General features: G+C 38.9%; 1 protein-coding gene across 1 annotated transcript; it reads right to left on the reverse strand.

Annotated features, from left to right (window-relative positions):
• Nucleotides 1-1,429: 1,429 nt before the first annotated feature.
• MS4A1 (membrane spanning 4-domains A1) lies at nt 1,430-16,824 on the reverse strand. The gene is made up of 7 exons (XM_002821709.6): nt 15,601-16,824; nt 8,989-9,163; nt 8,401-8,520; nt 7,185-7,241; nt 5,368-5,604; nt 4,464-4,565; nt 1,430-3,237 (listed from the first exon to the last, which is right to left on the reverse strand). Exons 2-7 carry the CDS (start codon nt 9,145-9,147, stop codon nt 3,019-3,021), a joined length of 894 nt encoding a protein of 297 aa, XP_002821755.2. The 5' UTR covers nt 9,148-9,163; nt 15,601-16,824; the 3' UTR covers nt 1,430-3,018.
• Nucleotides 16,825-19,896: the final 3,072 nt, after the last annotated feature.

Raw genomic sequence — 19,896 nt, forward strand, 5'->3', positions numbered from 1 at the left:
CACAACCAAGTTTTCCATAAAAGGAAACTCACTGAAGGATTGAAGACTTAACCTAGGAAAATTTCAGATTTGAACCCCTCCATCAGTGTTTTATGTTATACACCAAGAATTTAAAACAAATCAAATTTCTTAAATGAACTCATGCTAAATGAATCTGAAGTAACTATTTCTGTGTATTGGATCTTTGACTATTCTCTTGTTGATGTGAAATTAAAAATAAATTTTCTGGGTTTTAACAGGTGCTAGTACTTCCTACTGGTCAATGTTGACAAGACTTTAAATGTAAAGCTACATTTTGAATAATAAGAGGAAACGTGTCTTGCTCATGATTTCTGTGCTCCAAAAGTGATTAGTAAAAAGAAAGAAAAGGAAATACCCTACATATCCAATAATAGAGGAATGGTAAATTTATATTGATTCATAAAATCCTAAGTTGAAATTAAGTGATGCTTATGAAATTATGTATCAATAAGGAAAAATCTATGTTACATGTAAAAAGCAAATATTATGCAGTGATTGTAACTGAGTAAAGTTATCCATTACTATGAAGTAGGATAATCAACCATCCTGTTTGCCTGGGACTATCTTGGTTTTAACATTGAAAATCCTGTATCCCAGGAAATCCCTCAGACTCAGACAAACTGGGATGGTTTATCACCTTATTTTAAACAAAGATTATAAGAAAACCAGAAGAAAATGAAAATAAGTTATGTCAGCCTCCTAGTCAATGAGTGCAATTGGGTTTTTAAAGTTTATTTCCTTTGTGGATACAACATTATTTTTACAAAAACGCAAATTGGGAGGAAAAACTAAGGCTAGAGAATAATCTTCCACTTCTTGGCAAAGCATGTTTACTATTGGCCAATGTTATTATTTGACTCTATATTGCCAAAGGGATAATCGGGGAGAAGGTCATAAGAATTTTCATTCTTCTTTAATAGCAGACATTAAAGATGTCTCCTATTATAAGGAGTTACGTGAGGTCAGCTAAAACTAATTATTTGAGGTCATACAAATGACTGAAAATTCTTAGAGAAACCATGGGTTTGGAGAGGAATCCTCATATATGTTTCAGAAGAGGAGAAAAAATAAGATAGAAATAAGATCTTGTATTTTTTTAAAGATTTCTGACTTTCATTTTTTTCTCAGGCCTGCCCCTACCATGTCCTTTTCCTTCTTCTCTCATATATTTCAGTCGTCTGGAGTTCTGAGAATAAGGAATCCATTATCAATGATCTATCCCATGAACATTTTTTTTGAGAACCTGTGTAAGACTATATAGGCATGAATATTTGATGACCTGACACCTCACAGTTCAAACCTAGATTGGGGTTATATAAATATCAACTCAAGGCTGTAAGAGCCTCCCATGGTCTAATGTTTCAAGAGTAAAGAAGAATAGACAAACACCCATGTTGAAATCATCTGCTGCAGAAAAGAACACAAAGATAGTTTTATTAATTTAGAACAAATTTTGAGAACTTTACATAGACAGAAATGTTCTATCTTATTTTTTTCTAATTTTGGGGAATGTCTTCCACTAGTGGTCGCTAAAAATGTAGAAATACCATAGGGAGTGCAAATTACATTGTCTCTTTACCTGCCACAATCTGGCAGCACTCATCATGTAGCAAATGCCCAAATAATAGACTACAGATTATAGTGACTTCACCCTAGGTTAACATTATCTCTAGGTAAGGTACTAGTATATCTGAAATGAAAAGTAGGGCAGCTATTGATTCAGATTTGGCATTTTAATTACATTGTTTCCAAGTATGATATTCTGAGAATGTCTATAGCACTTAATGTCTGCTTTATATAAACTACCAGTTATTATATATTTATGATGCAAGTAGTTTTCCAAATGTGGTGAAAGTCTGAGTCTTTTTATCCCCATGGGTAAAATCTGATTCTGACTCTCTGTGTCTCTCAGTGCTTGTTTAGTGCTGGTCAGAGAGTAAATTCTTGATAAAAGCTGTTGACTTGGCGCTCACAGTTTATGCAGACATTGGAGAGACAATTTGGTTATTTCAAGCATCACAGGATTTGAATAAGAAGACCTGGTTATGAAACAAGGCTCTCAGAATTACTAGTTATGACTGTTGACAAGTTACCTTTTCTTGTTTACAAGTTATTGGGCCTCCTTGAATTACTTGTAAAATAGAGATAGGGATTCTTTCTTGATCATGGAACATCAAATGAAGTTATTTGATAAAATACTTTGTCATCTGGAAATTATAAATACAACTAAATGTTGATTATTATTTGAAATTTGGGCACCTCATTGTGGCATTTTCTATGGTCATTTTTTTCTTTTCTTGCATAAAGGCTAAAAGTAGGTAGACATGCAAACAATAGCCTAGAGTGGGAGTTAGGAAAAGTTAAGGCAGAGACATGTCCATGTATAAGCTATGCTGTTTTTACAAAAAACAGATGGGTGTTGGCCATTTAGAGCTTCCCTCATGGGGTGTGGTAACTCTAAGAATGTGCCACAATGTCAGCCCTGTAGAAAGATAAATGGAATGGGTTCTATATTGTCCCTAGTTGTTATTTTTTAAATCGTCCTTAAAACAGTGATGCAAAAGGGACTCCACCAAAAACGTAGATGTGGAAAAAAAAAAGATAGTTTAGGAATGTCATGAAGCAGTCATATATCTTTTCCATCAGGTGCAGTCTCCCTGGTTGCTGATGGAGAAAATGAAAAAAAAATACTATACTAAAAAGCCTATCCAAGGAACAGGTTAGTAGGAAATCACATTCTGAAGCACTCATTCTGCCTTTCTTCAATGTAAGAAAGTTGCTTAAAAGAAGAATCATGACAACACAAGCTGCTACAACGGCTATATTCTCTACATTCAATGTAAGAGAGAAGGAGCTATCTATGGTCACTCCATGCAAAGGCCAGATAGAGATGTGTTGCGTATGTGCAGAGTACCTCAAGAAATGAAAGTCAGCATGTCTCTTGGAAGCTATGAACACTAATGTTTAAAAAAGGAAACAGAAAATAGAAGAAATCACTTAAGGAGAGCTGTCATTTTCTATTGGTGAGGATTCCTGATCTTGGGGGGGTTCTGGAAAGTTCGTCTCTGTTTCTTCTTCTTCCTCTTCTTGGACTGGAATAATTTCAATATCTTCTTCATTCTTTGGTTGGGAAGAGGTTTCAGTTAGCCCAACCGCTTCTTCTTTTATTTCAATGGTCTGTTCTTTTTTTTCTTCAGCTGACAGGAGAACTATGTTCTAAAACACAAAATTAAACAAACTATTCTTTACTTTTACCACTGACACCTTTGTCAACAATCTCCACAAACATTTATCAAATACCTCCTGGTTTTTATGCTACTTATGTCATTTATTATATGCCTTTAAATGCCAAGATTTATTTTGCAGGTGCTTAAATCCTTATCAAGTCACTTATTAAAACTCGAGTCTGAATAAATCTTCAAGGGTAACAGACATTGACCACAGTGCCTGGAATGACCACGTGGTATTGGGAAAAGAACATTGCAGTAATAGAGGAGTTTAGATTTTCGTTCTGATTTGCCTTTAGTGAATATAACTCTGGGAGAATAATTTTCTCTCTTTGATACTATTTTTCTTTAAATGCAAAATGAAGTAATTAGCGATGATTTCTAAATTCTATTCTTAATCTAACAGTCTGGTTCTGAAGCAGTTAGTAATATATCTATTATTGGTCTCTTTTTATTTCCCATTTGTGGAGCCCTTTAACCTATTGTTTTGGAAGAGGAATTAGGTGAAAAAGAGGGAAGAGGGGAATACTGAAAAATGAAACCAAAGAACTAGTGACTTTAGTCAGCCTTCAACCTTCAACCATCTTGCTTTTACACACTGTATATGGAATCATGAAATCAGGATGGAAGCCTGAAGTCAAGCAGCAGGGAAGGTTAATAAGAAGATGTACAGAGGCGGGGTGTGGTGGCTCTGGCTCACACCTGCAATCCCAGCACTTTAGGAGGCTGAGGTGGGGGGATCACCTGAGGTCGGGAGTTCAAGACTGGCCTGGCCAACATGGTGAACCCCCGTCTCTACAAAAATACAAAAATTAGCCAGGCATGATGGTGGGTGCCTGTAATCCCAGCTACTCAGGAGGGTGAGGCAGGAGAATCGCCTGTACCCGGGAGGCGGAGGGTGCACTGAGCCAAGATCGCGCCATTGCACTCCAGCCTGGGCGACAAAGTGAGACTCTGTCTCAAAAAAAAAAAAAAAAAAAAAAAAGACACACAGAATATAGAACTGTAGGCTCTAACTACAGACTTATTTCAAATTTCAAGACATCTTTCCTTATTATTGATATTATTTGCTTTCTAGAAATATGCCAAGACCAATTGTTTTTTTAAATCAAGCTCCTAGTTTCAACGACTCATCAGATTACATTCTCCATAAATGATCCTTTGTGGATGTGGATTTTCTAGAGGGAGGTTTTGGCCAGAGGGGCTACTACTTACAGATTTGGGTCTGGAGCACGTTCTTTTCCATTCATTCTCAACGATGCCAGCTATTACAAGTTCCTGGAAGAAGGCAAAGATCAGCATCACTGACAAAATGCCCTGAAAAACAACAGAAGAATGAAGGTGAAAATGCAATAATGGCACAAAGAACATTGTTGGTGTTCAGTAAGTTACTGTTGACTATAATTGAATGATTAAGAGATCAATTCTTTAGACAAGTAATGAATAGCTGTGAGAACTGCTAGTACAGGAGACAGCGTCTTTATAACCCTAACTCTTAACACAACTTTTGGCACACAACAGATGGTTAATGTGTATTGCTGATAGAAAGTAAGGTATGAATAATCAGTTGAAGAATCAATTCTGTATAGGAAAGAATAAGTAATGAGTCTCAAATTAAATTGTATTCAGCCTTAGTTGGTGTGGCATCATGCCTAGGAGACCTCTTCATCCTTGGGAGATGCATTTTTTTTTAATCTCTTTCAAACTCTACATTTAAAAGTCCTTGGGCAAAAGATATTCATAACATCTTAGGAATTTCTTCTATGCTCATCTTAGTTAATATAATGATAAATATTAATGCCATTAATGATGTTGACAATAATTAATGTTAAAGCCAATGCTTACATAGTACTTCTGTGTACCAAACACTGTTCTAAATGCTTTGTATATATTAACTTATTTATTCCTCAGAACAACCCTATTGGATAAATAGTGTTACCATCCCCATTTTACGGTTGAAGAAATTGAGGCACAGTGTGGTTAAAATTCTTTCCCAAAGCCACACAGGCAATAACTAGCAAACTCAGGTGGTCTTGATCCAGAGTTCATGCTCATAATAAACAAGTCATCCTTCCTCCCTGGAGACAAATCCAATCTCACACTTACCAAGAACACTTACCAAGAACAGAGATTGTATGGTGTAACAGTATTGGGTAGATGGAGAGTTTTTCTCAGAGGGATTAGCTGGTTCACAGTTGTATATGTTAATATATGGTGTGTGAGCTCTAATAAAATTCAGACTCTCCATTTTTAAAAAATGGGAAATTTTAATATTAAGTATGTCCATGATTGAAAGAATCATTCCAGAAATGGCAGCAAATAGGCTCAATGAATTCATTATCATTTTTCCTTTGACCTGAAATGGAGACACAGATTTATTAACTGGGTTTGATTTCCCTTTGGAAAACATAATCTGGGAGGGAATTCCAAATGCAACTGCCCTGACTCACAAAGCAACTACAACTAAATATACTGAAGTTCTCTCAGATGTTTTTAGCCTCTTTGTCACTATAAAATAAAATCATGTCTCTATCCTGTTCTTTTCTCAGTCTTCCCTATCTCATTCACCATCCATCTGTTTTATAAAGCAAAAATTCTAAGAGTAACCCTTGATTCTATATCTTGTATCCTTGCATTTCCTTCACTGCCACTGCCACCATCCTAGTAGGCACTCAATAAATATTTGTTGAATAAGTGAAGATAAATATTATCCAGTTTATTATCTGTCTGCATAAATAGGTAGAGGGAAGAGAGTGAAGAAGGTTCCTGTATCACACTTTAGTTGGATGGTATTATGAAGTATGGGTTGGGAAGGTTCAGATAGAACCCTCTAGATCTGTACTATCAAATAAATGGAAATAGAAAAAGCAGAAACAACAACAGTAACAACACCTATTCCTGCTGACATAGGCTGCAATCAGCCCCAGTCAGCCATCTTCCAAAATACAGTTAGGGCTGATGTCTTTGGGTAGCATAGGTAAGAGACTATCAGTGTGAATGTTCTACCTTGCAGGGATGATAAAAGGTTGAAACAGGAAAATATAAATAACAAGTACCATAATGATATGGGATTATTGATTATTATTTTATGCTGCACGTATTTCATTACTGGCTCTATGACCTACACATGGCAAGTAAGTAAGTCTGGCTGTATCTAGAGAATAATTTGATGTTCATAAAAAGTTTTCCCCCCAAAACTGAGTTTGTCAGGCCACTTTAAGACAGGAACCATCTCAATCCACCCATTCCCTCATTGATTATGAAAGTAACTCAGTTTAGTAAGAGACAGTGTTAGGGGAGGAATTTTTTGGGAGCGAACTTGCTGGTAAACTCTTTTCATCCACACAGCATCAGCAGCTCTGCAGGCCAGTTTCCTGTGGATCTACATGGGTCCCTAGGGGTTTTATGGGCAAGACCGCAGTGTAGTACCTTATAGCCTTTGAAGCACCATCACACACTCTACTGCCTTTCATCTCCATTGGACGTCACATGGTAGCAAGGACTGTTACCCTTCCTTTCTAGGTGAAAACTCAGGAACATAGAGGTAAACTGACTTGTTCAATGTTACGGCCAAAAAATGGCTTAGCTAGAATTTGAATCAATCATGACATTGATCAGATAATTTTCCTAAATGGTGATCTGGGAGAAAAGGTAGGGTTTTCAGAAAGATCTATTATTTTCACACAGCATTTAACATTCATAAGACTGTAGGTATGGTTTTCATGGATCTGCTTTTAGTTCTGTTCCCATGAACATACTTCAGATAGACCTTGCTTCTAAGTTTTTCATGAATAAAATCACAATAACATTGTGGAGGGTCTTTGCTTTTTAGGGCTGAGAGGCTGTGATACCTTGGCTTTTTAAGGGTCTCAGTTTTTAACTGAAAAAATAGGTACTTCTCTGACACGTGGGAAAGAAGGACATATGGTTACTTGCCAAACACTTCCTGGAGTTTTTCTCCGTTGCTGCCAGGAGTGATCCGGAAATAATATACTATAAAAAAGAGAGGTGGGGGAAATGGAGAGGGAGTGGGCAAGGCAGGAGAAAGAGGAGAGAGGGAGATCACTTTTTAACATTGATAACTGGTCAGAAAGAAGCCTACACTTTCACGCAACCATCCACCCATTTTTATCAGTTTTATTCATTTTTTGGCTGTCATATTTCTCCTTGATTCAGGCTCAGTGACACTAAATTCATGTCTTTCGCTCAATCATCTGGGGATCTGTGACTAGGAATATAGTAAGACCAAAGAGACAGAACTCATATTTCCTCATCAATTAATACTCATACCATGAATTTAAAAGTTTTATTTCTAGTTTTTCTTTGTTTTTAACTTGTGGAACTGCCCTTTGGGGTTCACAGTGACATAAATGACTCTGATGCCCTCTGAAGAGTAAACTGATGGAGAAGGACATACTTGACCTGAATGGCACAGGCACTCCATTAAAACATTGGCTGTTACAGGAAGTGATGATGACTATTGCTCATCTTCCTTTTCTCACATTCAGGCTGTAGAATGGAGGAAACTCTTGTTCTAACTCGCCTCTACTGGTTTGGAAAATTTTAATCCTGGACTTATCTTTTATAGTGGCAACTACGAAAAGTATCACAGGGAAATAAACATCACTGTCCTATGTGCCACACCCAGACAGGGTTACAGATTTGGAAAACATGTACATAAAACAGCCAAAAGAGTGCTGCTCTGTTGATAAGCAAAATGAGACTGACTTGTGATGGGACAAATTTCACCAGGTACCATAGTAACCAAACAGAATTGTAAGCAAGAAGGAGTAGATGGGAGAAGTGGATGCTCCTGCTCCCTCTTGCTTTCCAAAACATCTTGCTATCTAGTCTAAATGTCTAGGGCCACCCTCCCCACCAGAACTGACTTTGGAGAGTTCTTGCTTTGGACAGTCCCTGTGAGATCCATGCAGGGCCCCTTTCTCTGAATTCACATGAAATAGGACCACTGACTCTCAACCATGGGATTTATACTCAATTTGGTCAGCCTGTCTTCTTAATTACTTTAACCCAATAATATTTCCTACTCATATATTTCCCTCAACACAGAAATAATCTGGCATATCCCTGTGGAGCCTTTTAACATTTTTGTCTGCACCATTTCCCAAATGGCTGCTATTCTTTTACTCACCATAATGCCTCCCCAGAGAGGGTACCACACAGTCACACAGATGGGTGCATAGATCCCTGCTGGGATCATCAGAAGACCCCCCAGGGCAATGTGGAAGAGTCCATTCATAATCTGGACAGCCTGGGGAGAGAACAGAGGCAGCAATGGATGAGCTGAAATCATCACTGCTAGCAGGCAAAGACAAGGTTGGAAGCTCTGGCTCCTGACTTGGAGCTGTGAGGAATGCCTAAAGGAAGCAGTGGAGGTGCCAAGAATTTTATCTTTTTCTTGTTCGAATCTGTTTCCTCAACCACACAGGGCATTTCCAGGGAGCATATATGCCTGGGATTCTGGCAATGGACTGGGATGGGGGACCCCTGAATATACAAGCCCCAAAACCAAAAGGTGACATAAGATCACCCAGAGGTGATCTAGGTGATAACTTCTCTGATGCACCCCTGATTTGGCCCACTGTGTTAGACATAAAGAACACATAAGGTTGGATCCCAATTCTTCAAATTGGATTGAATTCTGTATGTGGCCTATACAGCATCAGCTTCTGTCGGCCAGAGAATCCCTGCGACGTGGGATGGAAGGCAACTGACTTACCCCCAAAGCCTTAGATTCCCTCATGAAGAAGCTTTGCGTGGGGCCCACCAGTGAAGACATCCTCCTGAAGAGTGGTTTTGGACCAGGTTGCATAGCAATAGGGCCTTTCATTGGCTCTGCCGGGAAAGTCCCGTTTACTGAATTTCTGGGTGTTGTCATTTTGCTCTCAAAACTCCTAAAAATAAAACAAATAACAAAGTGAGGAGAGCAAGAACAAGATTTTTGGCAATCTTACCTTGTGTCATGCATCTGAATGCTTCTCTCAGCATTTCCTCCATGAGTGTCATTGAGGGTAGACATGGCCTCTTCCGAGTGACCTTGGATCTGAGGCAAGGCCTACTGCTGAGTTCTGAGAAAGGAGATGGAGGGGTTGTTTAGGAAGAGCATGTGGGCCCAGGAGTCCCTGCCAGTGATCTTGGCAACTGGGTTTGGGGCATACTTCATCTTTGTAGAGAACACCTTGCATATATGATTGCATGTCCTCTTTGTTTCTTATTCCTGGATGCTTTTCTTGTGCTTTAATATTGAAAAATGTGTTTTCAATGGACTTGTCCTTGGCCTTTTGCTTATCTGCCTTTGTGCATTACGATGGGCCAGAGGCAACATTGCAGAGTATGGTAAGGACTATCTGTAGAAGCAGGAGGGGTCGATTCCAGGCCTCCCTCTGTCTCTAACTCTGCCACCTTGTGCAAGTCACATCAAGAAGGCTCTCAAGGTCGGGCATGGTGGCTCATGCCTGTAATCCAAGCACTTTGGGAGGCCAAGACAGGCAGATCACCTGAGGTCAGGAGTTTGAGACCAGGCTGGCTAACATGGCAAAACCCCATTTCTACTACAAATACAAAAATTAGCCAGGCGTGTTGGTGTGCACCTGTAATCCCAGCTACTCGGGGGAGGCTAAGGCAGGAGAATTGCTTGAACCCAGGAGGCAGAGGTTGCAGTGAGCTGAGATCATGCCACTGCATTCCAGCCTGGGTAACAGAGTGAGACTTGGTCTCAAAGAAAAAGAAAAGGCTCTCTAAGGCTTTCTAATGCGGTATGTAAGACTGTGGCCTCCTGAGTCAGATTGCCTAGGTTTCAATAGTGATTCCTCTATTTGTTCTGAGATGTTGGGCAAGTTCTTTAAATTCTCTGGGCCTCAGGTTCAACTGTAAAATTGAAATAATAAAAATTCTTATCTCGTGGGCTGCTATAACACTTAACTGGGCTCATGGTCTGTGCATGGCTAGTGTCTTTTTGTTCAGGTGTAGCTCCAATGTCAGCTCCTAGAGGAGCCTACCTTGAACCTGCAATCTATAACACGTACTCCTATTTGCTGTCTTTTACAAAATCCTATCTTATTTGCTTTACGGCATTGATCCCTGCAGGAAATTACCTTATTTATTTAATTGCTTATTGTCAATCTCTTCCCCACAGAATGGAAGTTCCATCAAAGTAGAGATTTTGTTCTCTCCTGTTCAGTATCTGAAATAATTCTTGGATTTAGTTACTTCTTAATAAATATTATTGAAGAAATAAATGTATGCAAAGAACCCATGTTGGAATAAATAGTTATTTTTGTTGCTATTCTTGTTCTTTGCACTTTACTGAGCATTAGTTTTGATTTTATCCTTCTGTAAAGTTGGAACAGTACCCCTCTCTGAGATGTAAGACATAAATAATTTAACATATGTAATCGTGCCTAGGACAAAGGGAGAGTGTAGTAAATGCTATTTATCAGTTTTCATGATTTATTCATTTCTGAAGTGAAAAGGCAATTAATAAGGCCCTTTCCAGCTCAGACATTTTAAGATTCTGTTCAATCTTCATCTTGGGTTTCCTTAGTATTCACTTGCTCACGTTAACCACTTAGCGGACTCCATTGGGTCTTTCCTGGAATCTGAAAATCCCTCTTTTGGGGACACATCTTTGCTCTTGTCTTTATTGATTGTAAATCATGTAAGATGTCTTGGAAATCAAGACTGTCTATCCAGGTCACATATCTTACTGAAGCCAGTGCCACATCCCAGCCATTAGACCACAGCCTGAAGTATATCTTACTGAAGTCAATCAGAGCTGAGTAGCTGCAGGTATGCTGTAAAACAGGCAGCTGACTACTGTCACTCACATTTATACCTACTTTAGGGCTAGAAGTAAATTGGACACATGGCATCTCATCTGAGCCTTATAGAATAGGCAAGGGGTGAATCATCACCTGTGTTTTATAGAAGAGGAAACAAGGGCACGGAGAAGTTAGGTTATTTGTGCCAAGTTACATAATTAGTAAATATTTATTTATTTGTTTGTTTGTTTTCGTGACAGGGCCTCACTCTGTCACCCAGGCTGCAGTGCAGTGGCATGATCACAGCTCACTGCAGCCTCTACCTCCTGGGCTCAGGTGATCCTTCTGCCTCAGCCTCTGGAGTAGCTGGGACCACGGGCAACCACCACCATACTCAGCTAATTTTTATATTTTTTTTAGAGATGGGGTCTTGCCATGTTGCCCAGGCTGGTCTTGAACTCCTGGACTCAAGCAATCTGCCCGCCTCCACCTCCCAAAGTGCTAGGATTACAGCTGTGAGCCACCACACCCAGCCAGTAAAGATTTAAAATGAAGACTTGGATCTCTCAAATGAGACGTCCAGGGTACCAGGCTGCTTTGTCTCCTGTGAGAAATAGGAATTCAGCCTTTCCCTTATGACCCCTCTTTTCTCCTTCCAATATATGCACTATGTGAATGACTATAAATCAATTGAAAATTATTATCTGTCTGGTGCATGGGCTAGAGGGAAGAGAAGAAACTTTGGTTGTTTCTCACTTGATTTTGCCTCTGCCCTAGATAGCCAGATGCCACATGGTCCTGGGGATCTGCTTTGTACAACAAGCCACTCTACAAGACCTCTAACAAAAACGAATATTTTAATATAGCCCACTAAAGAGTTTGCAGACTGATTCTGGAGACTAGGTAGGATTTCTAGAGCTAGTCCAAACCTCAGAAACCATTCTGTTGATTTCACAAATGAGGAAACTGCAGTCTGGGTATAGAATGTGTCTTGGTAAAGACCTCACAGTTAGCAACAGAGCCAAGCTAGAAGGCACTCACCATAGCTCTGATGTTGATGCTTTTTCTGCTGTACCATAGGTGAGTCCAGATAATTATAGTTGTTTACTGAGCACCTACTATATACTAGGGATATTGTATATGGCATTGCCAACTCACTCAACACCTTCCTAAGTAGGCATTTTGACTACTTTCTGCAGATGAGGAAATGGAAGTTCAGAGAGGTTATTTTTCTCAGGGTCCTGTGGCAAGTATGGAATGAGCTGGGAGTCACTACACTCCGCCGTAGAGGGGTAATTTTAGCGAAGATAGCTTAAAGTGCAAAGGTCATCAATTGTTTGAACTGAAGGAGATGATTGGACTACCATTGTTTTAATTTCATTTTATTCATCAACTGCTTGATTAAGGCTGTGTCTGTATTATTGGTGAGATAAACCTTTTTTGTAAGCCAATTCTACTTGGGCTATGCCTGTTGTGACTAATGGCAATAATGACCACGAGGGCTGTGTGTGTGTGTGTGTGTGTGTGTGTGTGTGATATTTCTCTGTTAAAATGGTATCTCATGATGGCAGTTATACTTCTACAAACCTTAAACAAATATTTGTATAAAATAGTAGTTTATAAAGAAACACATGAGTGCTTTCTCTGTTTTTTATTTTTTATGGAAACTATCTCATATATATATCTGATATATATATATCTCATATATATGAGAGATAAATATATTAATTGATTCATGGCATTGTGGGCTGACTCTGTAATGAAAAGCTTTCGTTCCATGAGAATTCATAAATACATAAAACTAGCCCACATACTCCTACAGAGATTGGAGATTCTCGCAATTTTGCCTTATCATTAAAATACATTGTTCACAATGACTTAGTGCCCAATGCACAGTTATGCTCAAAGACTAGTTGTTAGATTAGTAGGGGTTATGGACCACATTAGCCAAAATATGGTAACAATAAGATTTTACATTTGCTGGTGTCCAAATCAGCATGAATGTTAAAATCAAGACTCAGGTGATCACTCAGTACCTCATTTAATTACTCACACTAACTCCTGCAAGTATTTTTTTATTTTTAAAAGCACCCCTGTTTTCATGTCCATCCACTGAATAGGATCTCACGGCCTTTATGGGTTTTGGTTTGAATAGACTTTTAAGTCCACTTGTACCATCATATACTGAGAAGTTTAAAAACTGCCTCACTTTTGTTACCTCCCCTTCATTCTTTTCCACTCAAAATAGCTTTGCATTTTTATCCCTTCTGGCCTCCTGTGCACTTATCTCCGAGTAAGAATGCTCTTACTTCCCTTCCCTCTGTGCTTTTCAGCCCATCTCAGTCCAACCAAGCTGTTAGCTCTTCCAAGAAATTATTTCTTCTTTGCACCTTCAGTCTCCCAATTTCTGGCAATATGTAGCAGACAGTTAGTTCCAGCTCTCTTGCTTGCTCCTCTTGTGGTCTCTCTGCAAGTTTAAGGTAATAGTTGCCTTCTCCATTTCAAAGTATCATTTTGAGAATATGAGATAAGTTGCATTTGTTAAGGTGCTAAATACTCCTTTTATGACTAAAATGTACTTTGGTGTCCCTGAATCCCAAAGTCCTCTTCTTTTAATCTAGCAATGTCCTTGGCCACTGCCCAGGCTCACATTTTCTTCACCACAGCTGCTTCAGAGCTTTGCTACCCACTCTCTTCCCCCACCTCCTCTCCACCCACTGACTTCTCAGTGCTTGGCAACTAGTTTCCGCCAGTCACTGGACTGAAACTGCTCTTTGAGGACTGTGCTGTGAAGTCAGTGGTCTTTTCTCAGGCCTCATGTCTCAGATTGTTTTATTTGTTTCTCCTGCCACCCAGGCTTAGATAGTTGGGACCACATTTCACTTTAGCTCCATCATCTCTCAGTCTATCTTCATCTTGGCTATTGGTCAGTCAGTGGCCAAGTCATGCCATTTCTACCTCTGCAACACATTTTGCATGTGGGTCTTTTTTCTATATCCAGAGTCACCTGTGAGTTTCTCATTTCCATTCATGCTTTTCTGCCTTTAGTCTTTCTCTTTTCTAATCCATTGTCCACAAGGCTGCTACATCAAGCTCCCGATCACTGCTTTGAGTGATGCTCTTCCTGAGCCTGAACTCCTTTGCTGGCCTGTCATTACCTGCTGGAGAAACCCTTCATCTAACCCCTCAAGGCCTTTGGAATTCAGCTCTGTATGACTTCCCAAGCTCATATCCCACTACCGCCACCAGAGCCACTGGTCTATACATGTCCTCTGCCTTCTTTCCTGAATCTTCTCAACTTTGAAGTGTTCCTTCTCCCTCCCTCTTTACTTTCAATCAAACTCTGCATTAGATATGCACATCACCTGAGGGCGTTCCTGCTCTCCTTGCCTGATTGCAAGGAATTCTTCAGAGCTCCTAGCTCTTTGCTTTCCTTACTAGACATCAACTACTTTCTTCGGAGAATCCTGTATCCTACTAGACTTGCATAGGGAACCTGTTTTCTATGTACTATGAAGTCAGTAACATTAAGCTGAACATCAAACTCAGCTACTTCCTCAAGGAAGCTTAACAAATGCTCACAATGGCCGGGCGTGGTGGCTCACACCTGTAATCCCAGCATTTTGGGAAGCTGAGGCAGGTGGATCCCCTGAGGTCGGGAGCTCGAGACCAGCTTGGCCAACATGGAGAAACCTTGTCTCCACTAAAAACGAACAGACAAACAAAACACACACACACAAATGCTCACAATGCTGGATTAAACATTTCTTTCCACCGGATTCGCAGTAAGATTAAGCCGTTTTATAGGAAACAGAGAAAGGGAATCACTTATATCCTGGATTCAGAAAACAGTAATGGCATGATTAAAATTAATCCTTGTTTTCCTTCATTAGAGCTCCCCCACATCTGCAGCGCCCCCTCTTACTCTTGGTTTCCCATGTGATAGATTTGAGGCAGGATTTCGTGCTCAACTTGGTGTCCACAAATCCCCTCCAGAAAATGTTAGCCTGTAAAGCCACCTATACTTCTAGGTGTATTTACATTTAATGTAGACAAAAGCATTTACAGGAAGAGGAATAGAGTTTTTTTTTCATTGTGCCTATGACTGATTATTTTCTCATTTGGTATTGGGAAGTCCTAAGGGATTCAGGATTTTAGTTCTAATTTTCATAATGCAATGGGTACCATTGCCCCCATTTTATAGATGAGGAAGCTGAGGCTTTAGAGGTTTATTAATTTGCCCAAGGTTATATGGCTTGTAAGTGGTAGAGCTGCAGTTTGAACCCAATGGTTTAGAAACCATGATTTAATATATATGCTGCAATCTACTACTTTTGTGGAATGATTCACAGTTGACTGCGTAGGGTAATTGTTGAGAGGGAGACTGATTAGAGGAGTGAGTTGGCAGCAAGCCTTGATATCGCTACCCCTCCTTAAGTCATAAAACTATTAGGAAGTCTGACTAGGGAAACTCTAGAATTAAGATCAAGAACCTCCAGTCTTCAAAACCATTCTATACCTTATCCATCACTTCCTTTAAGTCATTTAAAGAAAGCAAATTGATTCCTTACCTGAGTCTCCAAGGCCTCAAATCTCAAGGGCTGATTTGGATGCTAGCTGCGGAGTTCAGTGGGTGCAGTTCGTTTCTCAAGCACACTGGGAGGGTGAGTGAGCTAGTCCAGGCCTGAAGATGAAATCGCTGATAGACATCAGGTGACAGGAAATCAGTAGCTTCTGCTACCTTGGGCTTCGCTCCAATTACTTTGGTTTAACACTTACCATAGCTGAAGGAGGTGCAAAAAAAGTTTCTGCCCTACCAGGTTTCACTTCTTGAAAAAGACCCCAGGGGACTGCCTGGCATGCTCATGCTACCTTAATTAGAAGAACTTCTGCAGCCCCCACCCTATAAGCAGGTGTGGATGGTAGGTCCCTAAGGACAAGAAAGAGTCTAGAAGTTGGCCAAAGATGGGCTGTTAGCACTGACTTTTACCTTCTGGCTTCACTTTTAGGGCTGAGTAGGTGGGGAGGAGGCATCCATGCAGAGATTCAAGAATCACTGAGGCTGTACACTTGGCAGCACTATACTTAGGGGTCCCCAAATATCGTCCTCATTGGCTCACACTTAAGTTTCTTATGAACCATGTATATATCTTGTGTCAGATTTAGCAGAAATGGCCTAAAATTATACTTTAGTGCCATAGTACATGTACCCAGCCACTCAAAGCAAGAATTAGCCTCCATATTTGGAAATATAAATTGAAATAGCACTTTTACCTTTGAACCCACCTTTTTCTTCCATCTATCAAGTTCCCTTGTGTCCCCTCTCTTTTTAGTCTAGTCTGGAGCTGCAGGATCATCAAGCCCAGTGCTAGATCAAGTAGGGAAATGGAAGAAGTTGGTGGTGTCAAGAGAGTCTGAATATTTGGGATGTGAATCAAAGTTTTGCCCAAAGATAATGTCATCTCTCTCCCCCTACAATATTCAACTTTTATGTTCATATGTGGGATTTTTAATTACATTTTTATTTCCTTGTTCATTGCTTCATTTTATTAGAGACACAGAGCTATAGTTAGGTAATTATTTGTTCATTTAATCTAAAAGGATGAAATATGGCAGGCAGCTCTGTTGCCTAATTCGAGGTTCATTCCTGTCTCTCTCTTTCATCTCTTCTCTCTTTCTCTTTCTGCCTGTCTTTTTAAATTTAAGATAGTTTGGAACCATAGGGTTAGATCCACTGGGTAGAAGTAGTTCTGGGGAGGCTGATTGTGGTGTGATATTTAAAAAGATGCCACTCTAAAAAAAAAAAAATCGTTGGAGCGGTTCATTAGGGGAACTGGCTACCATTTCAATAGAGAATTTACTTCTTCAAGAATACTCAAGTAAAGCCATGCAGTCACCTCTCAGAGATGCTGTAGAGTGAAGGAGGGTGGGAACAGAAGATCCATCATCCATTTAACATTCTAATTGAGGGTCTATGCATATCTGCTGAAATGCTTGAGTGATTGGTGATGGGAGGACAATTACCTAGGGTCTGAGTTGTGGATGATTGTGAAACCTGAGGTTTGAGTCCTGGATGGTGGGGTGGGTAGAGGCATGTGCCTTCATTTTAGTTGGCATGGGAACAGGGTCAGGACTTGGCAAATGTATGGCAGCAAAGGGGCTTGAGTTGTGGCAGCACAACCTGGTCTTTTGCACCCTTTTCTCTGTTTGAGCCCTGTATTTCTCCAGTCAGTCTCAGGTTATTTGCTACTTTGTGGCCAACGAGATAACTTAGGTGGCTCTATGTATGATTCTTCCCAAATAAACTTGAATTTGAATTTGTATGAATGCATAAACATTTACCTTGTCTTTGCTGATTTGAATGATCAACATTTTAGTGCTTGAGTGTGTTGAAATTCTCACCACAATTTGGATTTGTCAATAGCACCTTATTTGATGTATCACCATCACTCTTCCCCCAAAGTCTGAGAATATTTTATTAGGTTGATAACATATTTAAAATATTTCTCTTTGAATTAAGGCTGTTTTCATTATCTAGTGACCTTGCTTCCAAAAGACAATCTTAAAGTCTACGTAAAATATGCCAACTTTTATTTAGTTAGTATTTTCCTGATGTGAATTTCCTTTTTATTCTCTGCACGTCCTAGCACTCCAATTTTTTTAATCATTGCCTTCTATAAGAAAACTGTATGCTACATCATAATTATTTGTGTCCTTGCCTTAATCAGCCATTGTCTCCTTGTCCTTTGAAAGCAGGGGCAGTTTTTGTGATTGCTGTGTCCCTAGCAGTGCTGAGAAAGAATAGTTCTGTTTGGCTCTTTCTTTCACCCAGGTAATTGTCCCCAGGCTCCCCAATATTAGGAAGTAACATTATGCCATGTTCCCAACTGCTTAGCAAGGCCCTGGCACCCAGAATTATCTGCTGTTGGAGGGTTTTGGTGTCAGAGAATTGGTAAGGGAGACATAGGGCTCATCAGAGGTGAGGCTAAAGATCTAATTGCAAATAGAACTTGGTTACAGGTCAGAAAATCTCGTTGTTGCACTTATAAATAATTCATACTAAGGAAAATGTAAATTGAGGTACTTAAGAACTTTATAGTTTATAGGGTCTTCTTTCTGTTCTAAGGGACTAGTTTACATTTGGAACAGCTAGGAAGGTAATATTAGTTAAATAATTACTTTTATGTCAAGAATTGTCCGCATATAAGCCTTACCACACATATAATACTGATTCTGTTTTATAATTGTGGAAACTAAATTTCAGGAAATGGAGGAAGCCATTCCCAAGTTGCAAAGCTGGTAAATGGTAAAATAAGTGATGTTTAGCGCAAGGAAATCTCAATTATAAATTTTAAAAACAACCATTTACTAAGTGATTTTTAAGTTCCAGGCACTGATAAACTCCCTTTCCACGTTTCATTTAAGGTTCACAGTAAACCCATTAGGTAGGTATTACTATTATTGCATTCTAGTCTAAAAATTTTAAGCCCACAAAGATTAATTTGTGACACAGCTTTAAATGGCAAAACATTTATTATTATTTGTTTTAAGATATAAAAATGTCTGATGTACTCCCATGTGCAGATTACTGGATCACTCCCTTTGGTTTTGTGATGTGGGAATATAGCTGAAGAAAAGAATGCAATTATATGACCTCATAGTTATTGAAAAGAGTTTTTTCTCTTATGTACCAATAAATATGCTATCATTGGAGATGATATGTTACTGATATGTAACAGTAACATTTTTCTGCAGGTGTTGACTATAAAAATATCATTATGTGATAAAAATTTAATGAAAATAAGATGTTGTTTTGCTTTCTCAATTATATTTCTCAAAAAATTAAATAATATGTATGAAAAAGTACTTATAACAGTGAGACAAAAAACCATGTACCCACAGCCATGATTAGAGATACAAGAGTGTCACTGATACCTTTGAAAGCTCTCAGGTTATCCTTCCCCAAGCCACCCTCTTTATCAGAGCTCACAATTATGCTGAATTTGGTGTTTATCACTCTCTTCCTTTTCATTGTATTTTGTCTTTCCACATATGTTTATATTTCACACGACAGATTGCTTAGTTTTTGTGTTTTCTAATCATTATTTAGGTAGAATTAATAAGAGTTCTTTTGTGACTTGCTTTCTTTGCTCAACATTAAATGTGTAAAATTCATCTTTGTTGATTTGCTTCAAGTAATTTATTTTTACCAGTATGTGGTCCTCCAGTAGGGAATGTGGTACAATTGATCTGTTCTCTGTCCATGTACATTTGAGGTATTGCAGGCAATCCTGCTCTGGAAACATTTGTACGTGTCGTATGTTGCACATGTGCAAGAATTTCTCTTGCGTATATTAACTAGTGGTGGAATTGTTGGGTTATGAAGTATGTGTATCTTTACTTTTACTAGGGAATAGTTTTTAAAGTGGTTGTCTTCATTTACACTCATACCATCGTGGTAGGAGAGTTCCTTTCATTCCACAATTGCTTAAGAAATTGAGTGCTTTTCATATATTAACCTTTGTTTTCATCTCCTGTGAAATGGCTGTGCATGGCTTTGGACTAAGTTTTCATCAAGTTGTATTTTTCTATTAATGTATAGGAGGATTTTATATATTCTATGTCCCATTATTTTTGTTGGTTATTTGTGTTGCTAAAAGGCTTTGATTTGTAGCTGCTCTCGTCACAGTTATGTAACATTCTTAATAATGACTAAATGGGTTGTATCAGTTCTTACTGGTACTATTCATGTTCTGGGATCTATTTAAGAAATTCTTTACTACCTTGACCTTGTAAAGAAGTCTTCTATCTTTATTTCTAATAATTTTAACATTTCTTCTTTCTTTTGTTTTTTAAATTTTATTTTA

This window comes from Pongo abelii, chromosome 9, assembly GCF_028885655.2.
Source record: "Pongo abelii isolate AG06213 chromosome 9, NHGRI_mPonAbe1-v2.0_pri, whole genome shotgun sequence".
NCBI lineage: Eukaryota > Metazoa > Chordata > Mammalia > Primates > Hominidae > Pongo > Pongo abelii.

Bases quoted from the DNA above. Each gene is read 5' to 3' on its own strand.
- MS4A1 (XM_002821709.6), bottom strand. From the start codon at position 9,147: ATGACAACACCCAGAAATTCAGTAAACGGGACTTTCCCGGCAGAGCCA. The intron at 7,242-8,400 runs GTGAGTAAAAGA...TCTTTTTTATAG, and splicing joins CTCTCTGGGGAGGCATTATG to TATATTATTTCCGGATCACT. The intron at 4,566-5,367 runs GTAAGTGTTCTT...GTTGTTTTTCAG, and splicing joins CCATACAATCTCTGTTCTTG to GGCATTTTGTCAGTGATGCT.